The following is a 19332-nucleotide window of genomic DNA, read 5'->3' as shown; positions in this document are numbered from 1 at the left end:
ATTGTCTTCTATATTGTTCATAAACCGATGGCTATTTCAATAAAAATTATCTACAGAGTATTTTTCAGATTTTTGTTAATGCTTTCTCTGTGAATTTTTCTGAAATCAACTGCTAGTATTCTCCACCAGCATTATCCACCAGCATTATCCATCAGTATTCTCCACCAGCATTATCCATCAGTATTCTCCACCAGCATTCTCCACCTGAGATGTTGACCTCCCTAAGGAAATCTTGTACGTGCTGTTTCAGGGATATTCTTCAGCCTATAGAAGGAATGCAATTGGAGTGTTTCCCTTACTCCTTGCTCAAAACAACACATCATAGCATATTTATAACGGGATTTTTTTGTCAATTTTAGAAGAAACCTTAATGTTCATAGCGGAGAAAAAATATATCCAAAGCTCAATTCAGTCCAAAACTGAATACAGGCCCTCTATCTACTATTGGGTCTTCGTATAAAAGCAGCTGCAGGGTTTTTCTAAACTGTTTGCAATAAACTCAGTCATGGAGTAGGCAAAACATGTGATTGTTAAACAAAAAAAAGGAACTTGCATCTCTCCGCAGCCCCCACTTTGTTTTCTTTGCTTTGTTACCGCGCTCATTCTACTCATACACAGTATAAGGCAGTGGATTTTGTTGATTTATTGATTTTTGTTCTAATCCATTGAATGGTTACACTTGAGCTGCATCTGTCAGTATAACTGAGGCTTTGTATGTTGTTTGTCCTGTAAATTCACATATTTTTCTTCTTTCTCACAGTTATTAAACCTTTTCATCAAATGGGATTGGTCCACTTACCTGGCTGATTACGGACAACCTACATGCAAGTACCTACGAGTCAACCCCACCACAGCCCTCATCTTATTGGAAAAGTGAGTCAGCTTGAATCATCATAAATTGGCAATCTCTTAATACTTCACTTTTTTGCCTCTACAAATTTATTTAATTTACCATAACTGGAGATGCATGTCAAGTTTTACTTTTTTTACCAGGACTTTGGCCCTTCTTCAGAACATATGAACATAAATATTTTGCACTGTCCCTTTGTACAGGCCTTACAGGTAACTTGCTTGTTAGAAGAGCCAAGCCTAGTAGCCTGTTTAGAGTAGATTGGAGGCCAACAGAAGACAAGATGACAGGGTCCTATAATTTCAAGTTGTATGCAGTACTTTGAAAAACATGGTTACATGGATGGGTGGAATAGTCAGGAAGAAATTATGGATCCTGCTACTCATAGTATCCAGTCCCAACTACTTATTTGGAACATGATGAGTATGTCCTACACCACCACCACCGATTGCTTATAGGAAACCTTCATTTTTGTATTTTTTTGTAATCTGAATCGGCCCCAACTCTTTTTGGCATCACTTGGTTTCAATGTAGTTTCTGGTCAGTTGCATTCATACACATATAGTAATGTTTAATCACTTATTGTACAAGCCAAAGACATGATTTCAGAAGCATTACTGCAGTAGACATCAATGTCTCCTTTTCCGTTAAGCTCTACTGACTGGATCAATCTGCTGTACTGATAGTACAGGTTCAGTTGGCTATATGTGATAGTATCTGTCCAATTTGTATCTGTTGTGGGACTTTGTTTCATCACACCATTCCATGGGACCATACCTCTAGGCTAGTGTAGTCCATCTACATTCATACAGATTCATGGGTCAACTGGGTATTTTAAGAAAATAATGATCTATAAGTGGTCTGTACAGTGAAAAGAAGCCTATAGGTTTATGCAGCATGAATGTTGAAACTGTAGCTCACTTATTTACACTGATGATTGAGAAAAGAATATCAGTCCTTGTAAGTTTCAGGCATCCCTGCTATGCTGCACCCTCACTGTAGGAATATTTAGGTGTATGGCAGTAAAGGTGCATTGTAACTGGTCTCCAGGGACATAAGTGAACGCCTAGTCTGAATGTGATTAGTGGGAGATTTGGGGAATGCAAATTTGATTTTAAGAAAGCCTTGATTGAAGGTAAGCAATGGTGAGGTTTGGAGGAATATATAAGGAATATATTGATAATGAACGACAAATAGGGTGAGATTTGGGAAGAACGCCCATGTGCTCTTCTATATACACTTGGAAACCCAGTTTGTTAGTCACTTACGGTAAGATTTTTGGTGAAAACTTATTTCCTATCCTAAAAATTTAAGGAACTATGGCTCAATGTTTGATAAACTAATGTTTATAATGAGCTAAAAGGGGCCCTGGCCAAATGGCCCAGAATCAGGCCCTGCTGGGGGGGGGGGGGCACGACCCAACACAGATTGAAAAGCAATTTTAATAAATGTATATGAAAAATATATTATTCCCAAAGTTGGAGATGCCCTAAAAACACTGTTGCTAGAATCATCCTGTGCTGGAAATATAGTGTAAGGGCCTGAAGGCATATTAACAGTCTAGACCCTTAATCATTGGAGAGAAACAGTTGATTCAGCCTTGTTTGCCTCTAGGGGAGATCGTTTTTAGACACAAATGGGGGAATGTAATAAAAGTCGGTTACGGAAAAACTACTCGCAATGTGAAAAGTTATGTCTTTGCATAAACAAATTTTGCTTTGCACGAATTTAATGTAGCTTTTGCGAACTCGGAAACTGTTTAGTGACCACTTCCGACAGTGGAACACCCTTTGTAGGGATGCACCTAATCCAGGATTCGGTTCGGGATTCGCCTTTTTCAGCAGGATTCGGATTTGACCAAATCCTTGTGCATGGCCGAACCGAATCCTAATTTGCATATGTAAATTAGGTGTGGGAAGGGAAATCACGTGACTTTTTGTCACAAAACAAGGAAGTGAAAAACATTTTTCCCAGTTTTTCCGTTCCCGCCCCTAATTTGCATATGCTAATTAGGGTTCCGTATGGTATTCGGCCAATCTTTCACGAAGGATTCAGGGATTCGGCCGAATCCAAAAAGTGGATTCAGTGCATCCCTAGAATTTTACAGTTTGCGCCAATGCGAAGTAAATGTAATAAAACTTCTTACTGAAAAAGTCGTTCTGTTTGCTCCAAAAGATTACAACACCTTCAAACACTTCTTAAGAGTGCACAATTAAAATTCGCAATGCAATAACAGTTTAAGGAACAATATTACATTGCGAGATGGGGATTTTTATTCTTATTGGTGCAAATAGTTTTTCTCTTTTCAACTTTAATTACATTTCCCCCCAGAGAGATCGACATCGCCAAACGAGCGGATCGTTCCCTGATATGCCACTAATGGCATGGCTATATCGGGGGTAATTGGAACGTTGGGCCGTATGGGCGAACGATTGAATTACGATGCGCCAACGGGCTCCGACGGGTCGGTCAGGTAAAAATCGAATGGCCAGATATCGATCGGGAAGACCCGTCGGAAGCCCCCATACGCGGGCAGATCAGCTGTCAAATTGGTCTAAATGACCGATATCGGCAGCTTTATCTTCATACAACTAGATATATTAAACTTTAATTATGTAGGGCGGTTTTGGAGGTTACTATGGCCTTGGAGTTGTCCTTTCGTTTTCCTGCATTTCGTCACACTTGGCCTGGCTTCTCATTGCTTATTTTGACTTCAGCTTTTCTTTTCCATCTATATTTCCATCTGTACAAGGATCCATCGTGTGTAAGTATTACTGCATAACCGTTGCTCGGTGTTTCTAAGACTTTAAATCTTGAATTATTCCTAATAAAACGCAGATGGGTTTTTATTTATATTAATGAAGTGACTGTGTCCTCAGCTGTCTGGATTACTGACTCAATACTAACCTTGCTGTGCCTCTAATAAACTGTAGAGTGTTCCCATACTAATCCTTATGGTACTGTGGGGTTGTGTCTCTGCACCCTTGTGATGCGTCTATCGAGTGATAAATGTAGTAAAGTATAATAACTGTCAAGTTGTTTCATTCAAAGCATGTCAGTGTGATTGGGCATATATAATGCTGTAATTAAATCTCTTAAAGTCTAATGTTTTATGCAATCATTCTTCCATCAATCTATTTATGCACGTCGATAGTTCAGCCTCGTCTTTAAAGGGATACTGTCATGCGAATTGTTTTTTTTCTCAAAATTAATCAGTTAATAGTGCTGCTCCAGCAGAATTCTGCAATGAAATCCATTTCTCAAAAGAGCAAACAGATTTTTTTATATTCCATTTTGAAATCTGACATGGGGCTAGACATATTGTCAATTTCCCAGCTGCCCCAAGTCATGTGACTTGTGCTCTGATAAACTTCAATCATTGTTTACTGCTGTACTGCAAGTTGGAGTGATATCACCCCCTCCCTTTTCCCCCCCAGCAGCCAAACAAAAGAACAATGGGAAGGTAACCAGATAGCAGCTCCCTAACACAAGATAACAACTGCCTGGTAGAACAACACTCAATAGTAAAAACCCATGTCCCACTGAGACACATTCATTTACATTGAGAAGGAAAAACAGCAGCCTGCCAGAAAGCATTTCTCTCCTAAAGTGCAGGCACAAGTCACATGACTGGGGGCTCTTTTGAGAAATGGATTTCAGTGCAGAATTTTGCTGGAGCAGCACTATTAACTGATTCATTTTGAAAAAATTTTTTTTTCCCATGACAGTATCCTTTTAAGGATTTCTGATGAGGTCTACAATTTCCAGTAGACTCTCATGAAAACTTTAAAGGAGAATGAAAGCCTGAAAGTTTAATTCCACTTTAATTCCAAAAACTTGAGCCTTAGCACTGGTCTGATCTTTAAGTATCAATCAATTATTAAACTGGAAGACCTGTAAGTGTGCGCCTTTTCTGCAAATCATATATGTTCTGATCTCCATGGCCCTTATAGGGGCAGACACCATTATCTGTGCACGTTAGTTCTTTCTGGATGCTCAGTGCATGGACACAGTGGAGTCGTATTCCCAGAATCCCAGCTCATCTTGTTGTGTTCTGGGAGATTAATAGGTATGCACTAAATTTATAAATGTTGGAATTCGGCCAAATACTGAACTAAATCCAAAGTCTAATTTCCATATGACATTTATGAAGAATCCAAAACAATTTATACAAGTTGTCCAGAGTGTTGGTTTACTTGAAGGATTCTGGTTGCCAAACACTCTGAAGCAAATGGCAGTTTGGGCACATCTTTTGATTAATCTGTAAATTGCTTATGTAGCACCAGCTCATATCCTCCTTGTTACACCTGCAAATAATTAAGTTTTTTTTTTTTTTGGAAAACTCTTCATTAAACGCTACCTGTTCTGAATTTCCCCGAAAGCTATTTAAGATAAAATGTGGGTTGAGTTGTTTTTATACTATACCTGAACTAACAGGGGCCTTGTAAAAAAGTTGGACCATAAAGCAACCACGAAAGAAAATCCAGAAACTTCCCTGTAGGGTCAGAAACGTGAACATCCAACCCCTGCATGCGTTCTCCATTCCTGATATAAAGTGATATCTAAAAGTTCTTTCTGGGCCCCAAGCGTCGTGACTTAACATTAGATTTTTCAAAGAGGGACTGGTGATAAATATCTTTTCTTTTCCATCTTGGCAGGATGAAAGACTCCAGCCGGAAAAACAATGTTTTTGCTCAGTTCAGGAAAAATGAGAGGGATAAGCAGAAGCTGATAGAGACTGTGGCCAAGCAACTTCGAAGTCTAATCAACAGCCACCATTCTTGAGTACGACACTACTGTCCTAACTGGAAGATGACTGGACAGTGCCAAATGCTGTACACTAAATGAACGACTGTACCGTCCTTTTATTTGGAATGGAAAACCTTATCTAGACTGCCTCGTGTATACGACAGTCATGACATCTACTTCAGTAGCAGTAGCCAGAGCGAGGGCCTCTTCCTCGGCACGTGCGCAGTTCCATGCTAAACAAGGAATCGACATTGTCCTGCTTTGCTAGGTGGTGGGTGTTATACTTTCTATTGCACTGATCTGGGAGGTTTTGTGACCTATACAATGTTAGGAAACAGTTGTTTCCTTTTTTTTTTTATATACACAAATTATATAGCTTTTTTTGAGAGGCTGAACTGATTTTACTGGGCAGGGTATGAGGAAAATGGACAGTTCTCAGTATGTTAACCTAAGCATGAGCTGCACTGGGCTCCTAAAACCTAGTCTTCATCTCCCAATACTCCAAAACCTACTTGGGACATGTTTATCCTTTTTTTTTTTTACTAGACCACAGGGTATTGCTTTATTAACATATGATGCTGTGCTACTAGGTAATTTCAGCAAGTTGCCCCATGGACAGGCATTTGCGGGGGAAGCTGATACAATAGGCCAAGCATCCTTTCAGACGTGGTTGGCCTACTCCGTAACCCAAGGCAGCCAATTGGATCTTTTGCATTCATTATTCTAACTGCACTAAACAATTACAAGGGATCTGCTTATTGGTGCCTTTGGGTTACTTAGCTCATGATTCTTTTGAAGCCTTTTGAGAACGTCAGGTCAAAACCTGCCCTCTGACTTTCCCTGAGGTGTGGACAAAATGGCAACTACCGTAGTGGTTTCTTGGAGCCATGTCTGTTGTTAGAGGTTGAAAATACTCAAGTAATTATGGCAAATGTATTATTTAAGAGTTCTCTTGCAGTATATCTTACCCCATTCACTTGATTACCAGGGTTAGTTGGTACATCTCAATACTGAATCTAGCACAGTCTTCAGGATAGTCTTTATTTTGTGTTTTGGGGACTAAGGAAACATTGTAGCTTAATACAGTTTCTCGACACCACAGTAAAGCACACTCCTGATTTCCATTCCTCAACTCGCTGCCTTCATTAGATGAGGATTGGTCTTCTTATTGCCAATAAACCTTCCCACAGAGGAAACCGGAATCTAGATACATGACTATAATTATTTCTTAATACCAGATTCATGCTGGTGTGCGTTGACCACCCTGATCGAGTCTTTCCTCCTTAGGATGGAGATACTGTAGAAACAATGTAAAGTCTTAAAGAAACCAGGTTCTCACGAGGAGGCAGGAATTTTTTGGGTGCAATAAAATAGCTCTTCCCAAGCTTTACTGAGGAGACTTAGTCAATGTGATAAAGAAGGTGGTGGAATCTTCCAAAACATGACTTATGGGGAAATTCAGCTGACCGGTGGGCTTGAAATGTGGAAGCAAGTGTTGGGTGTAGGATGTGTCAGAAAGGGCTTCTCTCCTGGACCCCATGTCTCACAGGAAAAATGTTAAGTACATATAAAATACATTATAAATTTTCAGTATATACATCAGCACCCAACCTTTCATTATTCAATGCTGAATGTAATCATCACTGACTGCAGTTCTGACTGGTTCCCTGCCTGCAATTGACTAGTCACAGCTTAGTTCTGATTGATTGCCGTTAGTTTTTGCAGTGCTTCAATTTAGCATTTGTTTTATAGACACTCCTGGACCCCAGGTGAAGCACTTGCACCGGCACTTTAGCCCTCAGAAAAGAAGTGGAGTACACAAGCTGGATCTGATGTGTTAGCAGCTAATTAGGGCGATGCAGTGCAGCACAGTGCTATCCAGTGTTTTCTAGAGGTTACTTTTCCTTTAAGCAGCAGATATTACTGTAGGTCTAACGAGTCCACTGAAGCTTTCGTAGTCCAGGAACTTTGTAACACTTGTGCAGGCCTATGGAGACCATTTGGATGAGGAACATCAACATGCCAATGTGTGTCTCGCTCAGTGGGATCTTCTAACCTGCCTAGGATGCCTAATTTTCTTTGTCCTTCAGCTGTGTAACATTTCAATGAAATTCATATTCATCATCTTGAAATGAAATGCAGCAGCACACAATAATTTATACTTGGGATGTTATACAGTTGCTGCTGAACTATTTTATTGGAAGTTTTTGGAATGAATAGATGTATAGGTCGTTCATATTCTAAATAGTGCCCTCAGGATATGGCTGGAAAAGGGAAAGGTAAGCACATCTTTAGAGTTGCTTCTTATGAGTAACCACCCAAAAGGAGACCATGCCGAACACCTGCTCACAATTCTACATTGTGCACTTTGAGTAATTCTGGAGCTATGGCCATGAAGATACACGAAGTTGCTTCATTTGGACCATGCCCCACGTCTCCTTAACATCAGGAAGCCACTGAACCTTGAAAGGAACTGTTCTGTGCATTTTTTTGACTGCCGGCTTGCAGAAGATAAAGCCTCAACGTGTTTTATTCTTCTAGTTGATTTAATGATATACATCCCGGCCGTCACCCAATAAAGTGCTCATTTTTGGCCACATTGTTTCATGAAGTGCCTGAAATATTTCTAATATCCAACCTATGCTTCATTGTGGCTGCTTAGTATGACCCTAAGAAATGCATTGAGCTTCCATGACTTTAGGGAATCAGGACTACTAATCCTATTGAGCCTGACCTCTGCCCAATACTCAGGCCTATGGTAGCAGAAAGATGTCTCACAGATTAATCTCTCGTGCAGAGCCAAGAACGAGTTCTTCCTTGTGAATGTCTTCTTTGGAATTCATTGAAAGCACAAATTTATGCAACGTTGCCACCATTCAATGTTTACTTTAGAGCTGAGCCAAACTATAAACTGCACAACCATGAGAACGGCTAACCGCACAATGCTCATTGCCTTCCTACTAGCAGCTTAAGCAGCTCAACATGTTGCCATACTTCCAATATAACCCTCCCATAGGGGCCGGGTATTATTCTCAGTAATGCCGGTTTTCCTTTGTTTACCTTAAGACTGAACTACTGGAGAAACCGATAATGTGAGAGCTGACAGTGGGATGATAAAGGGAATTCTAGGAGAATTGTAGACTGCTAAAAAAAGAGTAGGGATCATGTCTGCAAAACATGCACTTTTTAACTTTCTTGTGCCAGAGAAGAGATTGCCGGGTTAGTATAAGCCAGCTGTAGGCTATGATGACACTCTCGGAGCCTGAAACAGTCTGGTTGTACCATAAACAAGGCATTAAAATAAAGGTTGAAAGTTAAGGAGAAGTATGATAGACATTCATGGAATGTTCACCTAGGTCACAAGGCTTTAAGCTTGTAGGATATCTATTGACTGCAATGAATGCTGTACACTCCCCTTTGTACTATATCACAGCCCTTCAATAATAAAAGCAATTTCAATTGTGACTTCTCTGGTGTTTTCTTTATTATCTTGTTCCTTATCTAATCCTCTATCTAATCCTCTGCCCTTTATTTCTCTGTGCCACCCTCAGTGGTGAATGGCCAAGCATTTGTCTTTATGTACACCTTAATACACCCTAACCATACATTATAAGGAACGCTCCTTTGGCAACTTTGCCAAACGAGCGGATCTTTCCACAGTAAAGGTGGGGGATATCAGGCTAATCCAATCGTTTGGTCCTAGGGACCAATAATCTGAATAGGGGTTGCCAACAAGCTGATGCGGTCCTCAGTCCAAAGTGAAAATCAAACCTACCTATGGACATCTGCCCGATGTGGACAGATATTGTTGGGATAGTCCTGTTAAAGGGCCCCATACACAGCTAGATAAGATGCCAACTCTATCTAAAGGACTTGACAGCTTAATCTGCCCTGTGCATGGCCACCTTGAGATCCACTCATTTGCTCAATTTGGCCACTTAAGTGCTGAGCTCAATTGGGCAGAGCCATCTGTTGCCCAGGCCATCAACAATCTGATCATACTGCAGGCCTGTGGAGACCTAATGTATGAAGAACATCAACATGCCAATGTGTTTCTAGCCCAGTGGGATCTTCGAACCTGCCTCTGATATCTGCCTGATTTTCAAATAGATGATCAAGCAGGCTGTTGGCCTACATATATGGACCAATAATCTGCTGACTTGGTCTGGAGGGATCAGTCAGCATCTTATATGAGCCACTATATGGACAGCTTAAAAGCGCTGACCCTTACGCCACAAATGATGAGTGTGGTTGAACATTAAGACCTTAGTTTTTAGGAAGAAACAGTGATGCCTATTTGGTATTTGAAGTTCTCATTATTGTAAGACAATATTCCCGTGATGACCAAAATGGGACCAATAGAGGCACATATTGGGGTAGTTGCCAAAAATAGCCATAGAAGCCCTGGAGCCAGAAGGTCCCATCAGCAAATGATCATAAACCATTGTCCAGAGAGTTTTACCACCATGTCAATCTGATTGGCCAATAGTCTGCACAGCGATTGGGTCATTTAGCCATATTTACGTGTTACATATTCATACTGTGCAGTCATCCTCATAGTCATCATCACATGTCGGAAAAATTGCTTGTTCTCCTACAATTTAGCCAGTTGAACCTGCGGCAATGCTCTTGTGCTCAGGGAGGGGCACTAATGTGTTAATGATCTCCTTCTAGGGATCTGCTTATAATGTTCCACCCAAAGTATCCAAGGCAGGAATGTGGGTGTCTTTCATTATAACAGGGTCATTTACCCTCCTTTCTATTCTGCACCTGTATTTCCCAGAAGGTACGTTACCTGTTTTTAGCCCACAGTGAGACCAGCAGCCGGTGTTCCAAGGCCGATAGTCCTGTAGGATTCACTGCACCGAGGGAATCACCCGGCAATGCAGGCAGAGTCCACAAGAGGGGAGAGCTGCTGCTGGAATCTTCTCCGTGTCCTTCTGTTTCATATAGTTGTTTCTTAGCTGCGTTTAGTGATAATGCTCCCATCGCATTCCTTTCCTCATCCCTGAAGTCATCCTAATTTTACTCATTGTATAGGGGTTTAGGCCACACGTTGATAACTTTGCCAAGCCACCAAACCCACAGTGATGCCCATTCAGTATTATCTTGTTACTGAAAGTGAAATAGGACCAACCTTGCTACATAATCACATTGTGTGCCCCTTGGCAGATAGTAATGTCTATAAAGTCAAATGTATCTACCGTGTCCAGAGCATTCTGTCCCAGTGGCTGCACAGATCCTATCTGATCCCCATTGTAAGCAGCAGTCCTGTCCTGCTTTATGGCAGCTGAGATTCTAGCTATCTGTATAACAGAACATTCTGTCCCAGTGGCTGCACAGATCCTATCTGATCCCCATTGTAAGCAGCAGTCCTGTCCTGCTTTATGGCAGCTGAGATTCTAGCTATCTGTATAACAGAACATTCTGTCCCAGTGGCTGCACAGATCCTATCTGATCCCCATTGTAAGCAGCAGTCCTGTCCTGCTTTATGGCAGCTGAGATTCTAGCTATCTGTATAACAGAGCATTCTGTCCCAGTGGCTGCACAGATCCTATCTGATCCCCATTGGAAGCAGCAGTCCTGTCCTGCTTTATGGCAGCTGAGATTCTAGCTATCTGTATAACAGAACATTCTGTCCCAGTGGCTGCACAGATCCTATCTGATCCCCATTGTAAGCAGCAGTCCTGTCCTGCTTTATGGCAGAGAGATTGAAGTTATCTGTATAACAGAATATTCAGTTTTAAGTAGTAATAGTGAGGGTAAGTTTAAAGAAAATGTACATATTTGCTGTTGCAGCACAGTAAGGCAGTGTAACAGTTAATATATTCTATGTCCCAGGGCAGCTAATAGGGTTTCCAGGTAAATCACTGGTGGAAGTAACAAAGGAACAGCCCCATGTACATCAAAGATTCGGATGCGGAACCCTCTATAGATGCCCATTAAACTCGCAGCCAGTGCAGATCTGTTTTGCAGGGGGGTGCGCAGGAGCCTTTGGAATGTACTTTACTGCCTTTGATGGGGCTGTTCTTTGAATCTCCTCGGCACCTCCGTGGATTTTGTGCAGCAACATTTAAAGTGATGTTCCAGATGCCGCAGGGAAATGATCTGTCAGCCAGAGCCTGGGGGTTATTCTCTTGCTGAATAGGAGGCAGATTGCTGTGTGGGGTAGGGGTCATGGTGTTGGGCGTGAAACATATAAGAGGGAATGCCATGCCAGAATTTAGCTTCCAATCAAAATATTTGTTGAAAAATGAGATTATAAGCTCTTGGGGACAGGCCCTCTGTATAGCATATCAGTTAAACGGGGACTTCACACCAAAACTGATTTTTTGCATAAAGAAGCAAATGTCATTCAATGGTTTTCAGCTTATTTGGAATTACTATCGGTCAGTCTTGGGCCAAGCCGTCTGGGCTCCCAAGGCAACCGACCGGCCACTTCGCCCCATCCCTGACTCTCACACGTTGCGATGCGCGGTGGGTCTTGCATGGAGGAGCGCCAGTGGCGGAACGAGTCCGGAACCAGGGGTAGGCAAAAGAAGAGGTACGTGCTTGGCACCCCTACTTTCGTTGCACCCCAGACAAGCCTCTTCTGCTTACCCCTAGTTCTAGCCCTTGAAGCAGTTTCTGTGCAGCCCTTCCTTTTCTCCAGTTCTTGAACAATTTAGCAGAAGCCAGTCATCTATATAACGTGTGTCAGGAGTTCAAGCTAATAAGTCAAACAGAAGAGGTGATAACAGACACCTGAGACTTGTGCCTCGTTACGGGAGAAAAGAAACAGTTACAGAAATATACTCTCCAGAGTCAGAGGAGTCAATCTGGGGAGGGATGGAAAGGAGCCAGGTCTTGTCCCTGGAAACCAACAGGAGACTGTTCTTTGTCTCAGCTGAGTACACAGAACTTCTGGGAAGGAGGGTTCAGTCCTGCAGATAACATACATAGCACAAGTCTCAGCCTGGCACTGCATTGCAAATATATCATTAATGCAGAGTCAGCGTTAACCCCAGTGATGTCACTATGCCCAACGATCCCTAAAAGAAGAGCAGACAGTAACCCTTTCAACATTTTCCTCTTGTCTCTATATATTAGGTACCTATCTAGTGCTACCAATCCCTATTTCTGTAGGGAAATGAGAGAGAGCAGACAGTAACCCTTCCAACACTTTCCTCTTGCCTCTGTCCTTATATATTAGGTACCTATCTAGTGCTACCAATCCCTATTTCTGTAGGGAAATGAGAGAGAGCAGACAGTAACCCTTCCAACACTTTCCTCTTGTCTCTATATATTAGGTACCTATCTAGTGCTACCAATCCCTATTTCTGTAGGGAAATGAGAGAGAGCAGATAGTAACGCTTCCAACACTTTCCTCTTGTCTCTGTCTCTATATATTAGGTACCTGTCTAGTAGCCTGTATTCTTTCACATTCTCTCTATGGCTTGAATATGTTAGTTGTTTTGCTATACTCCAGACCCTCATCCCAATTACTTGGTTGTGTTTTATTTTAAAATAGTTTTTTTTATATGTGTGCTCACAGTAAATGAAGCACCTAATGAATAATGCCAATAAATTTTTTCAAGGGAGTATCCAGCCTACATACTGTAGATGTGAAGCCTTTTCTGCAAGGGCTACACCTACAATCTAATTGCTTTCTAATGAAGTGTGTTGACTCAGCACTTCACAATATAATCATAGTTCAAAATCGAATGCAGTGGGTTTCAGAATATTTGAATTCAACCCCCCCCCCCCAATTCCAGGGGTTCCCAGGACACAAATAAACACTCACCCCAAATCTCCCCCTAACTGGCCTTCAGGCTGGACCCCCTTAGCTCATAACAAGGTTACAGATAAATAGAAACATTGGGGTAACAGTCTCCCTGCTATAGTTCCAGGGGTACCCAGGGCAAAAATAAGCACTCACCCCAAATCTCCCCCTAACTGATCTTCAGACTGGGCCCCCAAAGCTCATAACAAGGTTACAGATATATAGAAACATTGGGGTAACAGTCACCCTGCTATAGTTCCAGGGGTACCCAGGGTACAAATAAGCACTCACCCCAAATCTCCCCCTAACTGACCTTCAGACTGGGCCCCCTTAGCTCATAAGGTTACAGATATATAGAAACATTGGTGTAACAGTCACCCTGCTATAGTTTCAGGGGTACCCAGGGCACAAATAAGCACTCACCCCAAATCTCCCCCTAACTGGCCTTCAGACTGGGCCCCCTTAGCTCATAACAAGGTTACAGATATATAGAAACATTCGGGTAACAGTCACCCTGCTATATTTCCAGGGGTACCCAGGGCACAAATAAGCACTCACCCCAAATCTCCCCCTAACTGGCCTTCAGACTGGGCCCCCTTAGCTCATAACAAGGTTACAGATATATAGAAACATTGGGGTGTCACCCTGCTATAGTTCCAGGGGTACCCAGGGCACAAATAAGCACTCACCCCAAATCTCCCCCTAACTGACCTTCAGGCTGGGCCCCCTTAGCTCATAAGGTTACAGATATATAAAAACATTGGGGTGTCACCCTGCTATAGTTCCAGGGGTACCCAGGGCACAAATAAGCACTCACCCCAAATCTCCCCCTAACTGATCTTCAGACTGGGCCCCCAAAGCTCATAACAAGGTTACAGATATATAGAAACATTGGGGTGTCACTCTGCTATAGTTCCAGGGGTACCCAGGGCACAAATAAGCACTCACCCCAAATCTCCCCCTAACTGACATTCGGACTAGGCCCCCTTAGCTCATACAAGGTTACAGGTGTATCGTTGAAGGATCCTCCAGGACTGGGTGCCTAATGGAGAGTAAATGCTAAACCCAACTAAGATGGTGCTGTGAGTTGGCTGAAGACATGGAAGCACCAAGGTTACACTGAATATCACAAACTTACCTTTGCCGTATATAAATTTCTGTTTCTAGTCTTGCATGTGCCTCAGAAATACATTTTTTGTAGACTTCCCAATGACCTTTCTAAGGATTCCAGGTATTTTTAACAAAAACATTTTATTTGTGGAAAATAATTATGGCTTTTTTATGGAAAATAATTATATCTTTGAAATTAGATGGTAAATTAGACTGCCTTATCATTATGAACTTTAATTGGCGAGATTATTTTAGAGGGATTGATTGGTGTCACGACCAACTCATCTTGTCTTTTCTATTTTCCTCTTAGACCTATCCATGACGCATGCTGTGATACTTCAACTGACCGTGTCTAATTGACCTTCTGTACACTTCCGTACACCTCCATCTCTTTACCTTCTATGGTCCCTTTGGGCCATTTAACCTTTTTGTAAGACTTTTCTCCAACTGTGTTTTTTTACTTCTGTGGTTCATTTTGCTCTTCAGTGAGATAAAGCTCATATATATAGGACTAACCAGGGGAAATATCAAGTCAACTTTTAAGTGTGTGTGATTCAGATCTGATTCATATCTCTGCCTCCTACTCATTTTCTTCTTGTCATCAGGAGAGGTTGTCCACTTATAGGAAACATGACTTTCTATGCAGTCATTAACCCGTGTTGCATTCTGCTATTACACATGTGCATTTACTTTTGGACGTGATACGAACAGGATGGGAAGTTAGTGAATACAGGTTCAGACTGGGCTGCTGGGACCTTCATGTGTCCCTTGAACCAACACAACTGCCTTCTGGGCCCCACACCACACTGCTGGCCCACTCCCATTCTTAGTGATAACTGTGGAACCAGTAGGAGGAGAGAGGAGGAGGTACAGGGTAAGGTCTGAATTTGTGATCCAGGACCACTGCTTGGCAGAGTCAAGGGCCTATCAAATCTGTGGGCCCACCCCTACTGTTGGCTGACATTTGCCACTCCACCCCCACCCCTCAACTTACTAAAATCCACAGTCCGGTAGAAGAGAGAAGGATGCAACTTGAGGTTGTGGGGGAAGTTCTCAAAGGGGTGAGGGTGGAGGGCCATGGAAACTCAGTCCGACACTAATTGAAGTAATTTATCATACATGTAGTGGACTATCACGACACTTGCCTTTTGCGTAATAATAATTGTAACTTGTGTGGTTGTATACCAAAGTCTTATAAAATGGCGTCCTTCTTTCACAAAGCCGCAGGTCTGTTTTTCATGATTGAGATCCTATCTTCATAACAGAGAATTCTGTCACAATTTCAGTGGTATTTACTGCCTCCTTAAATAGCACAACGTGTTTTTCTCCATAACCCAAAGGGGCAACAGTTCAAATTACATTTTTGTTAGAATTTAGGATTTTCAAATATTTGGTCTCGAGCTTTTCATTCATTTTTCTTTTTTGTATTGAAACAACACATACCTATTCTGCCCCCCCTTCAGTTTAACCAGAAGGATAGCCATTTTAAATAGGTAGAAGGAAGGACATTGTTAAGGTTCTATACTGGAAACAAGGGCACCAGTTTGTCTAAGGCAGGGATCCCTAGCCGTTTTTTGTAATCAGTGAGCCACATTCAAATGTGAATAAAAGTTGGAGAGCAAGGCAAGCATGCAAAAAGTTCATGGGAATGTCAATTATGGGCCATGATGGACTATTGATAGTCCCTATGTGGACTATCAGCATTCAGGAGGTTCTATTTGACGCACCTGGCGCACCTGGTTTTTATGCTGCCAAAATTCAAAAATAAGCCCCTTCGTTGAGGTCACTGGGAGCAACTTCCAAGGAGTTGGTGAACATGTTGCTCAAGTATCTACTTGCTGGGTATCACTGATCTAAGATATGAGTATCCTAAGCAGACCAGTGGATCTATCTGGTTAATTAACAATGTAAGGCTAAATTAATGTTTACTATGAAAAAGGAGTCTTTCTACTATGGAATGGAAATAATCCTCACTAACTTGCTCCTAAAAGGCAGTTTGGAACATACTGTGGATTTTTCCAATGGCAATTGAAGGTAAAGGTGAAGTATCGGTCCTTTCTCTGAGTGGTCTTTGCTGACTCTAGTAGTGAACTGCAATAATCTTTAATGAGCCCTTTCAAGATAATTGTAATTCAACTAATGCCTAGACTTCCCTTCCTTTCCTTGATGTTCAACGTTATTGTGGAGGGTCCCCACATTTTTGCGATACAAACAGCTGTAATGCAATCTTTATGGTCAACGATAGCCTCATTTTTTAACGTTACAGCCCCCCAATATCAACTGATCCAACTAAAACTAAGTTAGCTGTTTCACAGGGCTAAACTGTGCTCATTAGACAAGTATCACACCGTACACCTTTCAGTACATTACCCAGTAACTGTTGATAGAATGTTCCAAGGCCTGGAGAATGCACGGCACGTACCTGAGAAGATGTTCTTCAGCTTCAGGCATGTCTTGATAAAAATCAACTACAAAGAAAGAATATAGAATGCGGACACATTTTTTGCATTTTGTGACAAAACCAAGGGAAGAATACCATAGCCCATTTTATCCCTTTTGCCCCACCTCATTTTTGCTTCTTTTTTTTTTAGATGACATGACCCTGAATTCAAAGCTTTTGTTCACTTTTTTGACAAGAGCTTCAGGCTGTAGAAATGTGCCCTCTTGACTGCTACATTCTGCATTCACACCTTTCATTTTTAGGGTGTTCCCCAGTTTAAAATTGATCTAGGACAACTTCAAAATATCACCTTAAGGCTATACCTCTCCCTGTCTACTGTTTTTAGTAAATAGTATCTCTTACATAAACTTATCGAAGGGCAAGATTGGAAATTTCCACTGGTTGAATCTAGTGTTTTTTGCTTGGAATTCATCCCTGTCATAAACTCTTCTTAGATGTGTTTTCCAAGATTGGGGTATAGAGGGCTCAGTTGGAATGAGACTGGCACAGGACTATAGGCAAACATTGAGTTCCAATTTCATTGCCAGTTTACAAATTGCGGGAATAGGTGAATCATTACTTTATATTAGCTTTTATATATACAGATAAAAAATCTGGTGCAAGGTGGAGGGTACACGTTAGACAGCACTGTCTAATGCTGTCACGGTCGGCACCCAACACCAGAACAAATGCCAAGCACCCTGGTCTCGGCTCGTGCTTCACCTGTAGTGTGACCGCCTTTGGCCTCGGGGGGAGCCCTCAGCTATTTGGATGCCACCAGGACTGAAACGAGAGGTGCAAGGCTAGAGGTTCTGGATAGGCAGAGGGACACGACTGTTAGCGAAAGTCTTTGGGCAGAAGGTCGTGGTACAAGGCGTTAGGTAATAGAGTAGTCAGATCAGGCCGGGTCAAGGCAGGCAGAGAATAAGTGTAGTCAGGCAGGCAAGGGTCAAACCAGGAAGTCAATCAGAGGATTAAGCAGAATCGGAGTCGGTAAACAGGCAAGGGTCAGGATACAGAGAGTAGAATCGTCAAAGCCAGGCAGGAGTCAAAAACAGGTATCAGAATCAGAGTACAAAATACAGAAGCTTCAAAAACACCAGGAACAAGATCCTATAACGGGCAGTGATTCTACCCATGAATGTCCCTTTTAAACATTTGAATTTAAATAGAAGAGACGCGCGGCACTGAGGAGGAAGATTTGCGTGGCGGGCGTCCCCGCTGTTCCCCACTAGACCACCAGGGTTAGTAACCTTTATTACAAACGCAATCAATAGGAAGCATATACTGGTTACTTGTTCAGAATCAAACATCTTATTGGTTGTTATGGGTCCCTGCACCAGGAAAAAGCTAGTGTCTTTTGTTTTTACACAATGGTTTGACTCCCTGTACTCATACAAAGGGCCAGTTTCAATTCAGTTAGAAAACATTATCTGATGGTATATCACGTTAAATCTCATGGACGAGATTCAAATCGAGATGAGATGGGACATATATCTTGATCTATTTAGGGAGTGTTACAAGAGCAAATTACATATTTTCTATATTGAAATCAAAGTGAGCTTTTCTCTTGTTCAGCTTCCAAAGAAAGGTTTGGGTGTTTCCTGCCCTGGAGCTATCAAAGTCTGTGAAAGTGTGTAATGTGTGCTGATACTTAGTATCTTTTCTTTATTCTCTCCTAATTAATATGAAATTGACTTCCCTTCGTTTCAAATTTAAATTGCAAGTAGCGTCTATTGAATTGTTAGCTGACTACTCAATAAGAGTTGACTCTCGTAAGTAATATTTGGTCGTCGTTATGTTATGCCACATGACAACTACAGATCGAATGACGAGTAAGCAGGCTGGGCCACTAACAAGTCATTTCTATTGAATGCCTTCACTGATTCAGTTCTACCATGTAATGCATACAAAAATAATTATGGGTAAGCGTATGGGGTTGATAGTTCATAGCAGAATATCAAGGTGTGCTTTTCCTTCACATTTATATATTGAGACCTTTTAAATTGAAAGAGACACTATACCATAAAAGATTTTTTAGACAGATTAAAAATAGCAGTTTAGAATATCTGCTTTTTCCCTGCTCTCATCAACCAAATCACCCCCCTCTGATAATAGGGGTCCCGCACCTTCTTGCTTCAATTGTAATCCTTTCTGCAATACATATTTAAGCTGGTCTGATATTGGTAAAATATGATTCAAACATTCCACAACGCAATGCTTTGCAAACATTTAAATTGCTTTTATAAGCTTTTATAATTTACCGACCTTGGTGCTAAATAGTTACCCTTAGCACCTAATCAACTCTTTGTTTTACTTGTCTAACTTGATCAAATCTAATTTCTGACTAGTTGTCCTTGGCAGCTGCACTCAGGCCCTTTATCTCCCGTGTTAGTACATAAGCCATCAGCTCTTTAATCT

The 19332-nt window shown here is 41.6% G+C and overlaps 1 protein-coding gene across 5 annotated transcripts in view; it reads left to right on the top strand.

Annotated features, from left to right (window-relative positions):
• The window catches only part of exoc6b.L (exocyst complex component 6B L homeolog), a 158435-nt gene extending 140856 nt beyond the window's left edge, over nt 1–17579 (top strand). For 2 of the 5 annotated variants that reach the window (XM_041586988.1, XM_041586985.1), the window contains 3 exons: nt 761–873; nt 3603–3614; nt 5509–9064. In XM_041586988.1, coding sequence (XP_041442922.1) covers nt 761–873; nt 3603–3614; nt 5509–5635 — 252 coding nt within the window. In that variant the 3' untranslated portion in view covers nt 5636–9064. Of the gene's footprint in view, nt 1–760; nt 874–3602; nt 3615–5508; nt 9065–14781 lie in introns of those variants that run through there. The other 3 variants (XM_041586987.1, XM_041586992.1, XM_041587002.1) reach the window with 2 other exon arrangements.
• The last annotated feature ends 1753 nt before the right edge of the window (nt 17580–19332 follow it).

This window comes from Xenopus laevis, chromosome 1L (genome assembly GCF_017654675.1).
Source record: "Xenopus laevis strain J_2021 chromosome 1L, Xenopus_laevis_v10.1, whole genome shotgun sequence".
In the NCBI taxonomy this organism is placed as follows: domain Eukaryota; kingdom Metazoa; phylum Chordata; class Amphibia; order Anura; family Pipidae; genus Xenopus; species Xenopus laevis.
Note: the sequence above shows the minus strand (reverse complement) of the source record. Positions and strands in the feature narration are given on the sequence as shown.